The 16,055-nt window shown below is 42.7% G+C and overlaps 1 protein-coding gene across 1 annotated transcript; it reads right to left on the bottom strand.

Annotated features, from left to right (window-relative positions):
* Positions 1–7,917: 7,917 nt before the first annotated feature.
* drd1b (dopamine receptor D1b) lies at positions 7,918–15,143 on the bottom strand. The gene has a single exon (XM_070983190.1). It carries the CDS (start codon positions 13,651–13,653, stop codon positions 12,265–12,267), a length of 1,389 nt encoding a protein of 462 aa, XP_070839291.1. The 5' UTR covers positions 13,654–15,143; the 3' UTR covers positions 7,918–12,264.
* Between the last annotated feature and the right edge of the window lie 912 nt (positions 15,144–16,055).

Raw genomic sequence — 16,055 nt, 5'->3', positions numbered from 1 at the left:
TGGCTAATTATTGGAAGGGGTGGACTTACATACAGTGGTCGACTTAAAGCAGATGCAGTGCAACCAAGTGAATTCTCACTGGCACAGGGGAACTGGAAAAGAAATTACCCACAATATAACGTTTTTCAGAAGTACAGTCTGATGCAATGATCAAAAAATGGGTAATCTTTCATCTGGTAATTTCATCTTAAATCAGTTGCTACAGTTGTCAAGATGCCATCTACACATGCTGGCATGGCACTCCTGATTTCTGATAAACATGATGTGTAAAAAGAGCAAATGACCTTGTGTTTTCTTGTGATAGCGGGTTGATTATGTCATTATCTTGATATTACTACACTGGTTTCTCAAGATATCAAAATAATCAACTTCTGAGCTCAAGATAAGGGCATTAAAACAATAATCGCAAGCAAGGCTGTTCCCCACTTCCGAATGTTCCACCTCTCAGCTTCATTTTCATACAGCCCTGCCTTTTCTACTTCTATCTGTGTAGATCTAACACTATGCTGCCTTAACAGTGGGTGCCTGCTGCAAATACCAGAATTAAAATAAGAAAACACCTATGCTTTCACAAACTGATGTAATCTAATACAGGTAACACATTGTGCAAGGTAAGCGAGCAATGGTGATAAGTTCCACAGGAAGAAAGTGGGATTTTGAAGTTTTTATTCATAAAAAAAGCAATTTTGTTTGGATTTACTGATGAAAACAATGATAGGGATACGCTGAAAAATTCAAGGCAGGCGGATGAGCTGAGGATGCGCTTGGTGACCTTGCCTAAAGGCATAAACAACAACAAGCTGAGCGGAGCATACGGCAAAACTCCATCCTTCTTTCCAGATGTCCATTGTAATTCATAGTTTTCATTGTTTCAAACTTAGAGCCTTAGATGAGCAAAAAACTAAATCTTAAAAATAGTACAAATATTCCTCCTCTCATCCTCTCTAACCTTTGCATACATTTTAATGGTTTAATGAGTTGTTTTAGAAATTTGAGAAAGCTTTAAATTAATAATGGTTGGTGTCTGCTGTGCAAGCAGCGTGTAAAATCATAGGAAATGCATAAAAAACACCTGGAGTCTGCAGATATCCCTGCTGCTGGCTACAGATGTTTATCTGAATAATAGCTTGTTACAAATCTGCCATTTTTGCTTTTTACCTCCAGATCTGTCCAAATTAATTAAATGAATTAAGCTTAAATTGACCTTTATAGAGCAATGGGACATACTCTGCTTGAAACAAAAACTCAGATCCATTTCCAGTCTGTTAACAGATCCACCACAGGCTTTTACACACATAGTACATTCAAACAAAGTGATAGTCTGGATGATTCATTACAAACCTGAATGAAACATCTCAGTGGGATATTTTTGACTAATTATAAATGATAGATAATTCATCAAAAATAATTACAGACCGTAACCTCGGGGAGAAATGTATGTATTTAATATAATGTGTAAGGTGTTGTTGAGGGGAAAGGCTGGTCAGTAGAGCAATTTATTTGAGGGAGTAACTACTGCTGTGAATTATTATTTAATTCCTTTTAACATCTTTGCTCAGTCTAAAGTAGGACACACCGGTTATGCCTCAGGAGGTTTGGGCATAAATCATTACATTACAAATGAATGGAAGCAAGGAGGAGACAGGTGCTCTCAGTGCAGCACAGGACACAGCAAACACAGCAGTGGTCAGAGGCAGACAAATGAGTCACACATACACACACTCTATTGATAACGGGGGATAGATACCTACAGTGCACACGATTCACAGGTATTTTCAGATCTCCTGATGAAGTTAATGTTCGTGACAGCCCGCCATATGCCAAAGCAAGGAGAGTTTTGGAGTCTAGATATGAAGCTGCATTAATTAATTCAGAGTGAGGCAGACCTCATCTTTAATTCAATCAGAGGAGACTTCACCACACATGAGTATGAGATCGTGAGAACCTGACAGAGCGCTCTGCAGGAGGACGTCTGAGTCCTCCCCCGGGGCAAGGAGTCCTGAGCCCTCTGGCAGAGGGTGGAGTTCAAGTGGCGGGATGAGATGACAAGCAATAGAAGATCCAAGCGCATGAAGCGGTTAGACGAACAAGAGCAGGAAGGTGCAAATGAGGCTCAGATCAATCTCATTGCTGAACTTCAGTACGCCTGCAGCGCAAATTCTCTGACACCACACTGACATATCATCATCTTTAAGCTGATGTGACAAACTTGTTAGCAAACAGTTGCCTGTTTACACTTCCAGCAGGTACAGAGCAACATTAGCATTCATTTGTAGTCATGTTTCTGGCAACCTTACGAAAAGCTGGATTTATTGGCAAGGTGTGGGAGGTGGTTCACTGGCAGGCTGCAACCTTAACTTGTGAGTCGCTGGGGGAATCAGTGCTATAAAGCATTTTGCGAATTAAAACTTTTTTTTCAGTGACAATGCAATAAATATTCCACCAAAACAAAGGTTGGAAGGAACTAAGAGTAGAACTAGAATGTGAGCTGATGTGACTTGAAAGACCATATATTAGCATTGTGACAGTATGATAATGAGGAAAGGAAAGAAACCTGGGCTCACCATGCATGCCAGGTTTAGAGTGAGTGTACAGCCTAGACATAGCAGAGAAAGGCACCAGAGTGCATGAATAAAACATAGTCTCATAACAGGAGAGTAAAACTTTGCTCTTTAAAACAGAGTTTACGGAAACAGAGTGTTTCCTTCTGCCCTCAGCTTTCCAAGACCTGGAAAGCTCAACATTTCTGTTTTGTCCTTGTCTTTTCAACGGACTCAGTAGATTTTACTGTGATAAAGAAAAGCCAAGAAACTGCCACCATTCAAACAATAAAACTTTGCTTCTCTTCTTCGGGGGAAATAAGGTTTGTTTACATCCTTTCAGCTGATTACATGTTGTGATCACTGGTACTCTCTTTATGTGACTCAGTCTTTCACAGCAGCTCCAAAATGCAACAAGAATTTTATTTTGGTAATATGACACATTCTGTTATTATTTCACTGAGGCTTAATGACATGAATGCATCTTTTATTTTTGAAAGACTTCTGTTTTTATTAAGCTTCCTTTCAAAAAATAGGCAACTTAATGGTTTACTGTTTTATTGCTTGAGTGAAGCAGTCATACTGAGGTAATAAAAATGCACGGCTTGATCCATTTCTTGATGAGATAAAGCACTTTGCACCAGAAGGAGTGTGAGTCACTCCACTGCTTGGGGAACTAGAGAAGAAAGGCGAGTTGGAGAAGAATGATGAAGAGGATAGGAGAGGAAGTCAAGGGTTTGTTTGAGAGAGAAGCAGATGAGAGGGGGAGTCGAGTTAGTATTTAGGTTTTAAACATCAGCGACAAGCCATAAAATGTAATTTAGCTTATAAATATGATGGCCCTGACACATTTTTCAAACTCTGAACAAGAATAAAGACAACTTCATGGAGCTGAGTGGGTGTAGAAGAAAGAATAAGTACGAGCTATTTTTTTTACAGACATGCTTGCTTGGAAGAAGGTTAATTAGCAAATTCGTGATTTTCACAAATAATCTGTAAACAAGATGTAAAGAAAATGTGAATCTTGTGAGTCAAGCTGCACGACATGCCAGCTCTGTCGAATGAAACTACAGTTAACTTTTTGAAACTTTGGATGAAGACGAGTTTGAACACCTGCATGTAACCCAGGAGAAGAACAGTAACGAGACAGGTGTTTGCAGGTAAAATGCATGCAGCGTGTGACTCCCTGCAGAAACAATAAGTGGGGGACAGATGGAGGTTTTCATGCAAGACACCCCTGAACTAATGGCTTCAAAACAGCTCTTCACAGCCAGATGCTGTCAGACGGAGTCACTGCTCATACATGAATCAATAATATTAAAGAGATTTGGGTAACCAGTTGATTGTGGTTCCTCAAAATAAGGTCAGAGTCACTCTCACATCCTTACATGTAGGACTTTATGATATTTGCATTAATGGTGTCATCTAACCACAGCAGGGCCATATTTCTTCAATTTATTTCCTCTTTTTTTTTGGGGGGGGGGGGGGGGGGGGGTCCTTGAGGGAGCAGAGGAGTCAAGCAGATGCTATAAATGTGATCAAAAGCCCAGCCCCTCAGTGTTTAGCAGTGGCACTTGAGTAATGTTGGAAGTAGCTGTCAAAAAGGCCTCTGAGAATTTGCTGGCAGAGACGGAGGTAAAGACGCAGCTCAAGGGCATGTTCCTTTAAATGGATGCTCCACTACATTGAATTTAATGAAAAGATGCAATAAGATGACTAAAATCAAACCCAGGCCCCATGGGCGACAGCTGGTAGACAAGGCTCTTACAAACATCATGAATCTTGAGCATAATCAAGATCAGCAGTTCCGAGGGGTCCTGGGTGTCGCTGAGGGATCGCAGAGGAAAAAGTATGTCTCCATCAGGGAACTCTGTGAAACAAATATGGCAAAGTTGAAGGACATGTAAGAGGATCAGAGAGCCATTCTGTGGATTATAATTACTCCACCACCACAAAGCCTAAATGAATTTTTTGTCACTTGCATTGTTGAAGCTTCAAGGAGTTTTCATTCTGGGTTGACTTTGGCAGCCTCTGTGGAGTGGTAGTTTTCCCAGAATGCATTTGAAGCCTGTCCTCACAACTGTAGTTTGACTTTGCAAGTGGATTATTAAGAAGCATATTTATGTTTATTGTGAGGCGGCGACATCTCGTGGGTGGAGTAATTATAATGGAAGCAAAAGAGGAAGTCAGGTGACATAGTATAAAGATCAAGAAAGTCTTTTAACCCACAATCTTTTCCTAAACCTAACTAATGATGAAGGTCCACCTTCGTCACACCAACCTGTCGCTGGTGCTCTCCAATGGTCATTGGAGTTTTGGGAGTCACTGGCAATCCACCTGCTCACGAGGATGCAGTTTGTTTTGGAAGTGAGCGAAAGAAAGACACAGCTTATTTTTGTTTTCTGTTTTCCTTTTTTCAACATGGCAGCTTGCGGGATGCATAGTGATGAAGTAATGTCAGAGCCACAGAGCCAAATCAGGGTCTGAATCTGTTTCATAACCAGTTAAAAACTCCTTGCAGCTGCTTGAAGCCACGTAGAGTAAATGTTCTAATCAGAAACCAGTGGAGCTCAGCAGGTATCAGACATGAATGGTTTTGTATTTGTTTAGCAGCCCACGCTTGAATTATGCCCCATATCAAACCTTATTAATCCCAAATGGCCCATAGATTGTACATGACCTGATAACCTTCTGTGTTTAATTTGCATTGCATGCAGCAGCATGTGTATGTCCAGCAAATAATGATGAGGAGATATAATGTACAAAGTAGCATCAGAATTATTTGAGAAGGAGAGCATTGAGGGGGGAAAGACAAACAGAAATGACTGCATTTTGCTGTTCGCCTGCTGCTAATGCTCTGGGTGCTTTTCTCTAACTGACCAAAGCAACATCTGGTAACATCAACTCCCTCTAATGAAGTAAATTCAATATATTAATTTAGGCCAAATCATTTTGCAATTTGAGGAGTTGAGGAGAGTGAGAGTAGAAATCATTAATTTGTGCAAAAGAAAGGAAATTTATATTTTCTCAGTTTAGATTCTAGCCATCCATCTCTATGAAAATTCAGCAAATGTAGCTCTGGAATTTGGAAAGGATGCTGCCTGCTGCTTCTGTTAAGTTGGGAATGAGCGAAAGAGCTGAATGAGGGCTGGTGTAGTTACATAAGCACATTACAGCGGTGTGCATGCATGCACACACACATACACACACGCATGAGAACAACACTATGTTGCATTTTGCTGCCTGCAGTCTATCATTAACCTTGACTGTATTTCCACTGTGACCCCACTCTCTCTCAGGCTGGATGCGGATAGGTTAAATATCAATACACAGGGCTGATATGGGATGTTCCAGTGTGTCAGAAATGCCAGGATTTAAAAGGACTCTTTCTGCAGTTATTGTTCATTTAGATTTTTTTATTTTCAGTTCATATTTTATAAATGCAGTGTGTCCCGTCATTTGTGAATAGCATAACTTCATTGTTAGCTTTTCTTCTCATAAACATACCGCTCTGCTGCACCCTCTGAATCGGCTTAAGCCCAGGGCGAAACTACAGCAGGGTAATGAACCTATTCTAGAAATATCAAGTGGCACTTCACTGTGAAACCACGCTTTCAATAATACACTGTATTTCAATGAGTCGTTTAAATCATTTTACTGTCTGAGAAAACTTCTTTCTCTGTCCTTCATTCAATTACTACGAATCAGTGACTAACATGGTTTTGTGTATAACTGCTGCAAGAAGAAAGTGCAGTCATGCAAAACTGAATTTTTTAAAACAAGAACAAAACAGGTGGCTGAAAGAACTTGTGTTAGTAAGCACAAGGGATCGAGTCAATCATGAAGTTTCTGAACACCAGGGCTGCGTGGGAGAGGCTGGGAGAGAGCTTCACCTTGAAAGCCTGCGTGAATCACTGCCCAGCTCTTCTTTTCAGCTTGTGCAAATAACCACATGTCATTAAGTTGAGCTGCCGTTGCTCCTGTAACCACTATGCATCACTGCCATTGAGAATGTACAGAATGTTGGGCGGGATTTCAAATTAAGAGCATTGGATGAACGTGCATAGCGCTATCCAAACATCAGCCATGGGACATCACCCACCTTTAGTTTCTTTATATAATTTAGAATACTGACAGCAGAAGTTACATTTGTTTCTCTGATTAAATGCTACTGATTTGAATCCTGAATTGTAAAAACTCTCCTGTCTTTCATTTTGAACATACTCCAAAACGTCTGGGATCAGAGCGAGTTTGTGTGTGTGTGTGTGTGTGTGTGTGTGTGTGTGTGTGTGTGTGAGAGAGAGAGAGAGAGAGAGAGAGAGAGAGAGAGAGAGAGAGGCAAAATCAAACAGATGTTAGTTAAAGCAACACCGGCAGCTACAGAGCGCTCAGCCAACAGCACGCTGCAGTTTTACTTCTGCACTTTTTCTCCAGACTTGATTAACCCACACTGCAGACTGCCAAAGATAAACTCCTAGGTGAGACTCATCTTGAGGTACATTTCCCAATTTCGACATACTGACCCCTCCACATGTAGACCCTATACAAAGAAAAAGCACAAATGTGTGAAATGAGATTAGGCAATGGATTTATCTGCTCACCGTTGATTCTTACCTTTCTGAATCCACCAGGGACTGTAAAGCAGTTCTTTGAAGTATAACTCAGCGATCAGACAGTCGGGTTTTGTCAAGTCTTTCTGAGTGGTCATACTGATTTAGATGTATTTTTGCCTTCAGGTAAAAAGCTGAAACAAGCTCCAGGTGAGCTGAAAAGAGATTATTGATCATGAACCCAGTGTCTATAGGCGCAAAATAAAAATGTGTGGACCAGGTAACTGTGGGCTAAATCCAATACAGACAGTTGAATGCACCCACAAGTCCAAAGAGATTGATTAGTGAAGACAAATTCAGAAAATCTGAAAGTGACAAGTGCAAGCTGCTGTTTGATGTGAAAATGACTTTAATCACGTGCAGCTTTAATTAACAACAAATATGTATTTTTTCCTTTACTGTAGTGGATTTTAGTGCTTAAAATCTTACTGTGAGTGCAATTGAGTCTGTACGTGTTCATGCTCACGTTTAAGTTAACAATTGAGGTGGGTGAGAGAGTGGAGGAAGAGGACGTGTCAACTGTCAAGAGGCTGTCAGGTTATGTAAATGCGGGACGAAGGCAGGAACACAGCGAGGACACCGCGCTCAGGGAGCTGGAAAAAAATATGCGTCACTGTTCAAAATCAATCTCCATCGATCCTCTGCAGCGACATGATCTTCCAATACCCACCCACTGTCAAAGGCACAACACCACTCACCACCATCCAAACACCCCTCTCCAATAACTACAACTCAGTGAGCACAGATGAAAAAAAAAAGAAATACATACATGTTTATTTTACAAGAAGGGCACATTTTTTTTCTTTTTTGTACAAACTGTAAACTAAATACTGTAATTGTTCTGAGGGCTATAATCTTTGACATCACTTTCATGAATGAACACCAGAAACATGTAAATAAATAAATATATAAATAGTCAGTGACTGCTGCATCTTACTGTAAATTAGAATCCCACACCGGAGAAAACATACAGCATGTAAGTTCGCTACACACATTAAGGATTTTTTTTTAAGATAAAAAGAAGCACTTGTGTTCATCACGACTACATTTTGAACATCATTGTACAATACTCTATCCCTGCACTCCCCAACCCGAAATACTGCAAACTGTCTTTTTTTTTTTTTTTTTTTACATGAAGCTTAATCACTGAATCGATGTCGAGGTAGGGGCTCCGTCATCGTCCTAGACAGTTTAAGTGAGCTGAAACATCAGCATTAAAATGCCTCCGCATTCCCGAGGCCTGGGAGTGTTGTTTGGCCTGACGTCTGCTGCGTCCCTCGACCCGCCATCAGAGGAAGAGGAGCGATTCTGTCAGATCTGCTCAAGTTGTCATACGTCATGTAACTACACTGATTGAGAGTCTGTGTACTGTCACCATGGCTCCCCAAAGCAACTTGTAGGGCAGCCTGGAGGAAATGCTGCGGATCAGACAAAACATTTCGCTTGTGGGATTGTTGCCTGACATGGCCCTTCTCCAAAATCAAAGCAGCGGCATCTGGAAAGATGACTCACCGAGTTGACAAGGTGAGGGCTCGGGGGTGGGTGGGTTCACATGGAGCCACAATACGGCAGAGATCATTTTAACTCTCAGCTGGAGGTATGTTTCTACAAACGTGTACATACAGCATATACGAGAAAACATCTGGTAAACCTGTAAATGCCATTGATGTCACAACAAATGGCAGATTAATCTAAAGAGTACCCACAACCCCCCCTCCCAAATTTTCAGCTTATAAAACACTGGTTAAATCACAGCATAAGCTAGAGTACAGCCACATTCAGCCAAAAACTTGAATTTTGGCAACAGCAATACTAAAATAATAGTAATAATAATAATACTAAAATAGCCAGGTGGGACTTTGATTCAATGCTTTGACTCAAACTGCAGTAGGGGAACAGTAGGCCCTGTCTGTTTAATAATAAATTCAATCTGTGTTAACATCGGGAACACTCATCAAGTCGACAGAGGCAGCCAAGAGAAAACAGAAAGAGATAGAGAAAAAGGAGGGGAGAGGGTGGGGGCGGAGGAGGATGGGGGGGTGGAGCGGGGGCCAAACCTTCCCCAAGGCAGTTCCCTTCCACGTCCAATCCTGACAGATTATGTGCACTTCGTGTTTTATCGCATGTTTGAGCTGGCTTGTGTTTGGAAATAATTAGGGAGTAAATTAAGAGGAACTGATGAAGAGAGAAAAGGTGGGGGTGAACTGATACAGTCAGGAATTTCTGAAAGGGGGAGGTCATGGTATGTCGTGGCGGTTCAAACAGAATTTGAGCACCCGGAAAATGTAATTGATTTATATTAAGAGAGGGCAAATCAAATTTCCAGTTCATGAATGTCCATTTTAAACTGATGGAGCAGCAACCAGCAGGAGCCGAGGACAGGGAGGCGGAGAGGACAGCGAGTTGCTTTTGTGTCACAAGCTAAGCCACATATTGAGCTAAAAGCTTTACCCCCCCTTTGTTGCCATCTAGATAGCATTGGATTTTCCAGAGCAGGAAAATCAAATGCTTCATTCAAGACCAATTGCTTTCTATTGGATCAGCTCTTCCTTTCCCTGATGTGCAACAGTTTCACGCCTTCATGGACACACACAGCGTACAGCGAACGCTCGGCATAGGATGTCAGAAAGCATGCTGTTGAGCATTCTTTCCCCAGCAACACTGAACACAAAGAGAAAACTAGCTGCATGGGATTCGACGAGAGAGCTAATTATGTCTGGCTCTATAATTACATGAGCCATGCTCAGACTTGGCATTTGCTTAGAACATACACAATTTAACTTAAGTCAACCGATGTAAAATGAGAGTGAACTATATATATCTTTGACATTATGATTTCTGTTTTAAAATATTTAGGCAGATGTAATGAATAGGCCATTTTGGGTCATTCCCCTCTACATTCATATTCTTATATTATTCGTCCTTATGTTTGATTTTAACATAACACAAGTGCCCACTTACAAATGAAAAGTAAAATACACCATTGCTCAATTCAATACATTCAGGAGTTTTGCTGCAACAGCCTTACTCGGTCTGGTATGACCAGTGGCTAATGGTGGCTAACGCTAGCTGATGTTAGCAGACTTCTACGCTCTATGCTTCTACGAACTACAGCTGCTACACTTAATACACTTAATAATACAGTAATTGTCAACTGTGTCCAAACTGACGCAAATGTTACATTACATAGTCTTTCATTTCAAACTCAACCTTATCTATTGTAAACTCTTATCCTTTGTAAACTAATTTTAAAATGGCAGTGCAATCAGTGCCAAGAGGGGGCTAAGCATGAAAATGACAATTTATAAAGGCCTTTCCGAGTGCAGTTCAAAATTTGATTTAAAAATGCAGTTTTACAGCCCATCTGTGGTATAAAATAAGTAGCACCTCATCAGGAGCATTTCTTAGCAAGGACTGACTTACTCAGAACTGCCTTTTGTAAAAGATTTTACTCTGACGAATCTCAGCACTTTAATTGTAATGTTTGCTGCATCTTTATTTTGTTTTTAATGCCACAGAGTAAAAACAAATTACTGGGAGAGGAGAGGCAATAAAAATTCGTCCAGTATCTTGAAGGTAATCCTCGTGGTGGTGGTTTGTCTTGGACTCCACCCCTGCAAACAGAGCAACTGTCACACTGCATGCTGCACATCACCACTACAGCACAGCATGGCTCCCAGCATGAGCAATTTACAAAATCAGATATCTGCAAGTTTGCAAAAGGTCACTAAGTGTCACTTGCATTACGGCTGAGTGAACGCTGCTGCTGCTGCTGCTGCTGCTGCTGCTGCTGCTGCTGCTGCTGTTGCTGCTGCCACCTCTGTCCAAGTGCGGGAATCTTAGTTTACACATTTACATTCTTTTTTAATTACGGTCTGACGGCATTTGCCAAAAATAGAAACATTAGTGCCACTTTAAGTGGGCAGAGTAAGGACTTAAAATGGAGGGCTGCCAACAGAGATGTGAAGAGGAGGCAGACAGGAAGAGAAAAACATAAAAGGAAGGTATGATGCAGGTGTAAGGGACTGGGCTGATTGGAGGAAAGGTGGGGAGGAGAGAGGGGGGAAAAGGATGACAATGCAGAAGAAATAGGGGCAGCATGAGTGAGGAAGGGACTTTGCTGACTGAGGAAACAAGACAGGAAAATGGAAAAGAGAGGAGACCGCAGGGCCCTAGAGAGGGTTTGCTCCAGAGCGGCAGAGAGGAGAGACAAAGCTAATGAAAACAGGGAGTGAAGAGAAGAAATGGAGGAAACTTCAGGTAAGCCAGTAGGATCGGTCCCGGGTGGGCACGACTGAGGCTGGATCATTATAGGATACTAGGGAAGGCAAGTAGACCACAGGAGGGATTTTTTTCCCCACTATCCTCCTCTTTTTTTCCCTCTCTCTCACACACACAGCTTTTCTAAGAATCTGGAGATATACTGTCCAATTAAACTGTATGACAACTTGGATTACAGTATGGAACTCCATCTGCCCCCTGTCTGTTTGGTTTGAATCATTATATTGTTAATTTGGTGTCTGAAGCAGTTTCAACTCTATACCGGTGTTTTGATTTTGCAATAAAATTATCCTTAAAAATGCACAGAAAAGAAATAACTGCAATAAACTATCATCTATTGTACCAAAAACCAATTCACCCACATCATTCTCTCTTCCATGAGACACACACAAAGCACCTACCTACAAGACATTTTGCTAATAGTTACTACATCTTCCTCCACTGTATATACTGTGTTGAAGTCCTTGCAGGATTGTGTCAGTACTGTACAGTATACAAATGCAGATGTACACATTTTTGGAAATGTTAAAAAAAAAATGCATACATGTGCACATAGCTAGTGTTCTGCTTTAATATTCACATTATCAACATTTATCATCAAATGTGTCAATTTCATCAATAAATGCTGAGAGTATTTTGCAGATAGTTATATCCAGGATAAAGTGCCTTTACTTTAAAACATTCTGTAGGTTTTTCCATGTAGATTTTTGTTGAGAGTCTTAAGGTCCTGTTCCCCTGTCAGGCATGTCCTTTTGTTTCTTTTGCTGTCCTTCTGTGTAAGCTTAGTGCACACATACGTGCCTCAGTGTGCTCCAATCCGTCCTCACCTCTTCTCAACATGACACGGCTTTATGCTGTCCGTTCTGTGTTATGGGATTGATCTTTTCCAGTGTGACCTCGGTGTCGCTGTCTAAATTCCCAGAGATGGCTGGGGAGAGTTTCTCCAGGGCGTTGTTTACCATCCCCACCTCGATCTCCCCTCCACATCCGTCCTTCTGTAACTCCTCCTCCTGACACAGGATGCTGTGGGGGATCACGTAGCTGGCTGAATGGTTGCCCTCCTTTGGGATGTGACTCTTGGGCTGATACTGACAGTTGGGGTTCGAGGTAGGGGCGCCCATGTTGTTGTTAATGCTGACGATCTCGATGGCGTTGCTCCCCGGGCAGAGCCGGTGGCAGCCCAGGAGGATGGAGAAGGCCTTGCGGAAATCAGCGTTGAAGGCATAGATGATGGGGTTGAGCGAGGAGTTTGCCCAGCCAAACCACACGAACACATCAAAGGTGGTGGAGCTGATGCAGGGGAAATCCGCGGCACCGTCGGGCATGTTCGGCTCACAGAACGGAACCATGCAGTTAAGGATGAAGAAGGGCAACCAGCAGCACACAAACACTCCCATGATGACCGAGAGCGTCTTTAAGACTTTGGTTTCTCGTTTGAATGACATTTTGAATGAGCTCTCACTCTCCATGTTCGAACTATTCCCCATGCTGCTGTGACGGTTTTTGGCACTCTCTGCTGCCCGCTCCAGGGCAGATATTCTCCGTATCTGCTTCTGGGCGATGCGGTAGATCCGGGTGTAGGTGACGATCATAATAGCCACGGGTATGTAGAAGCTGATAAGGGAGGAGGAGATGGCGTAGGTCCTGTTAAGGCTGGAGTCGCAGTTGTCCGGGGGCAGATCACCAGGGTATGTTCCGTTTAGCTCTGCGTAGCTGGTGGTCTGAGCTTTGTGCCAGTTGAGCTGGACAGGAATGAAGGAGATGAGCACAGACAGGGTCCACGCCACACTGATCATTAGGCATGCCACTTTAGGGGTCATCTTGCGTTCATAGCGGAACGGGCTTGAGATGGCCCAGTAGCGGTCGACACTAATCACACACAGGTTCAAGATGGAGGCAGTGGAGCACATGATGTCGAACGCCACCCACACGTTGCAGAACGCGCCAAACGGCCAAAACCCCACGATCTCAGTCGCCGCCTTCCACGGCATTACCAAGATAGCCACCAGAAGGTCAGAGATGGCCAGCGAGATGACGAAGAAGTTGGTGACCTTCGACCTCAGGTGTCGGAACTTGGTGACGGCGGCGCACACCAGCGTGTTGCCTAGCAGCGTGGTGAAGATCAGGAGGGAGAGGAAGCATCCTGTCAGCACACGTTTGGACGAGTCTCTCTCTGGTAGCAGCTGCTTCCCATCTCGAACCGTTGAGAAATTCTGATCCATTGTTTATATTACACTGCTAATAAAGCGAGAGAGGGGATGGGTGAGGGGGGTGTCAACAGTCACCCCATCACATCCCCAGCCTGCAGCAGCTGTGCCTCTCCGGGGGGAGTTTTAGACGGACGGCGTGGCTGGTGGAGAGGTCAACTGTCTCGGCACCAGCTCTCCCACCGACTGGGTCATCCATAGGCTCCTTGTCACAACCACCATCCTTGCACAAGAGCTGCTATAAATATTTCAAGAAGATCTCTTCGGAAATTTGCCGCCCAATAATGCCCAGTTCATAAATTCCTGCAGCAGCAGCACAGGCAGCAGACATTCTAGTTTGAAGAGGAGGAGGAATATTCCAGCTGTTGGTTGCAAATATTTTTTCCAATCAGCACTGTAGTCATGAAAAGCAGCAGCAGAAATGGAATTCAAAGTCCTTTTTCTCCTCTCACTGTGTGCCTCTGCTGCCAAGCCAAAGTTTCACACAATATTGTTGCAGAGCTGTTGAGTAAACAGAGGCTTGGCCAATCATTAGGCTTATATACCATCTCATCAATAACTTCTATTGATGGTTTTCGCGCTGCGTTTATCTGATTTGTTTAATGATCCTCGAGGCGTGTCCGTTTGATTATATTCGTGCGTGTATCGACGCGGATCCACCCCTGCTGCTAGGTGTTTTTTTTTATTATTTCATTTTTTTTATTTCTTTGAATGCAGCTCCCTGTCAGTGCATGGCACAGCCTCCAGCCAACATTTCCACCTGAGTGCTGAGCCAAAAAAGAAAAGAAAAGAAAAGAAAAAAGGCTGAAAACTGAATTCAGTAGTGTCAACAGTCCATTTTGAAATCACGGAGATGTATATTAATTCATCACATGTATGAAAACATCAATATCACATCTCTTTTTTTTTACGCTGACATGTCGCTATAATCCAGATGCGAGGTCATTTTTTCTTTTTCGTTTGGTTTGGCTCGCGTGCCCATTTGTGTGGACACAGCAAAAACGACCGCTCAGCTTTCAAAAACATTCAAGAGTTATTTTGGCCACCCACCTAAATCATCTCTGGCAGTGCATTCCCTTGGTTGACGTCTCAGAAACAGAAGCGCAGTTTATTTTCCTGTTTTCAAATTTTTTTTTTGTGCGCTCCGCTCCGCTGCGTGGATGTGGACGGCTCGGGACCTGCAGCAACCTCTTGAGTCGGCTCGGAAATAATTCAATCCAAAATCAACTCGTGAAAAATATTCAGTCCCCCAAAATCCACATCTGTTCGGCATACATCCAACTTGTATCTTGGTACGAAGTGAAGGAGAAGGAGCTCACCCTCTCTGCGCTCTCCTCCATGGGAAGTCAGTCACGCTCTCCTGTTGCGATGGTCCTCAGGTGTTTTAGCGGTCCTTATGCTTTTCTTTTTAGGCTCAGCCTTTGATGCGAAACATACACTTACCCTGTGATGTGTTTGCGGTCTGACTGGCCGGCGGAGAGTGATGAGAATGACTCTGGTCTCTCCAAGACCATTTCCATGCGCGCTCCTCTCTCTCCGCTCAGCTGCTGCTGTGCGCCACGGTCTTTGCTACAACTGCTCCATCTACCCAGGGAGGCTGTGGAGGGTAAAGCCACCTAAAATCCCACTGCACAGCACACCTTTTATTTGCTGAAGAGTTTAGCCACATGATTTATGATGACAAAAAAACCTTGCGACCTAAATTTATGACAAAGTGTCGAACTGGTTGTTTATTATGGTAAATAAATATAGGGAAGAACTTTTTTTTTTGCTTGTTTGTTTTGTTTCTCAGATTATGCAATCTGACATATAGTCTCTGTCATATTTTGTTGACTTCCTCATTTACAAACATCACAGGCTAAATCATAAACTCACTGTTATTTTAGTTTTTTACAGTAATAATGATGATATTTCCTTTTTCTGGATGCACTTTATTTTAGACATGCACTGACAAAAAACTCGAATAGCATCGCTGCTGTAAAGTCAAAAAACAGAATAGGGCTTAAAAAAAGGAAGGTGCCTAAATGTCCTGAGATGAACTTGTAGCCAGCAGGCAAGCACGCAGAGGCACAATGAGGCCATCTACTGGATGCAAGATTGTGGGAGATTATGTGAGAGTGGGAGCAGAGAGACTGAGCTGCAGCGCTGTTGCATTAACGTCACCTCAATAAACATGACTGAACAACTCTGAATTAGATTAGAGTCCCATGAGCCACGCTGCAGCAGCAAGACCCATGAAGTAAGAGAGATACTGAGTGTTAAGATGTGTGTGTGCGCGTGCATGTGTGCGTTTGTGTGCATGTAGTACTTATGTTGTCTGTTGTCCCCCCCCCCCCCATAACATAATTCATTAAATTTTAGGGTGAAGATTTGGGTTAAGGTCAGGGTGAGGGTTAGGATTAGTCTCCAGGAAATGA

This window comes from Chaetodon trifascialis, chromosome 16 (genome assembly GCF_039877785.1).
Source record: "Chaetodon trifascialis isolate fChaTrf1 chromosome 16, fChaTrf1.hap1, whole genome shotgun sequence".
NCBI classification, from domain to species: Eukaryota; Metazoa; Chordata; class Actinopteri; order Chaetodontiformes; family Chaetodontidae; genus Chaetodon; species Chaetodon trifascialis.
The sequence above is the reverse complement of the archived record's forward strand: the minus strand, read 5'-3'. Positions and strand labels throughout refer to the sequence as shown.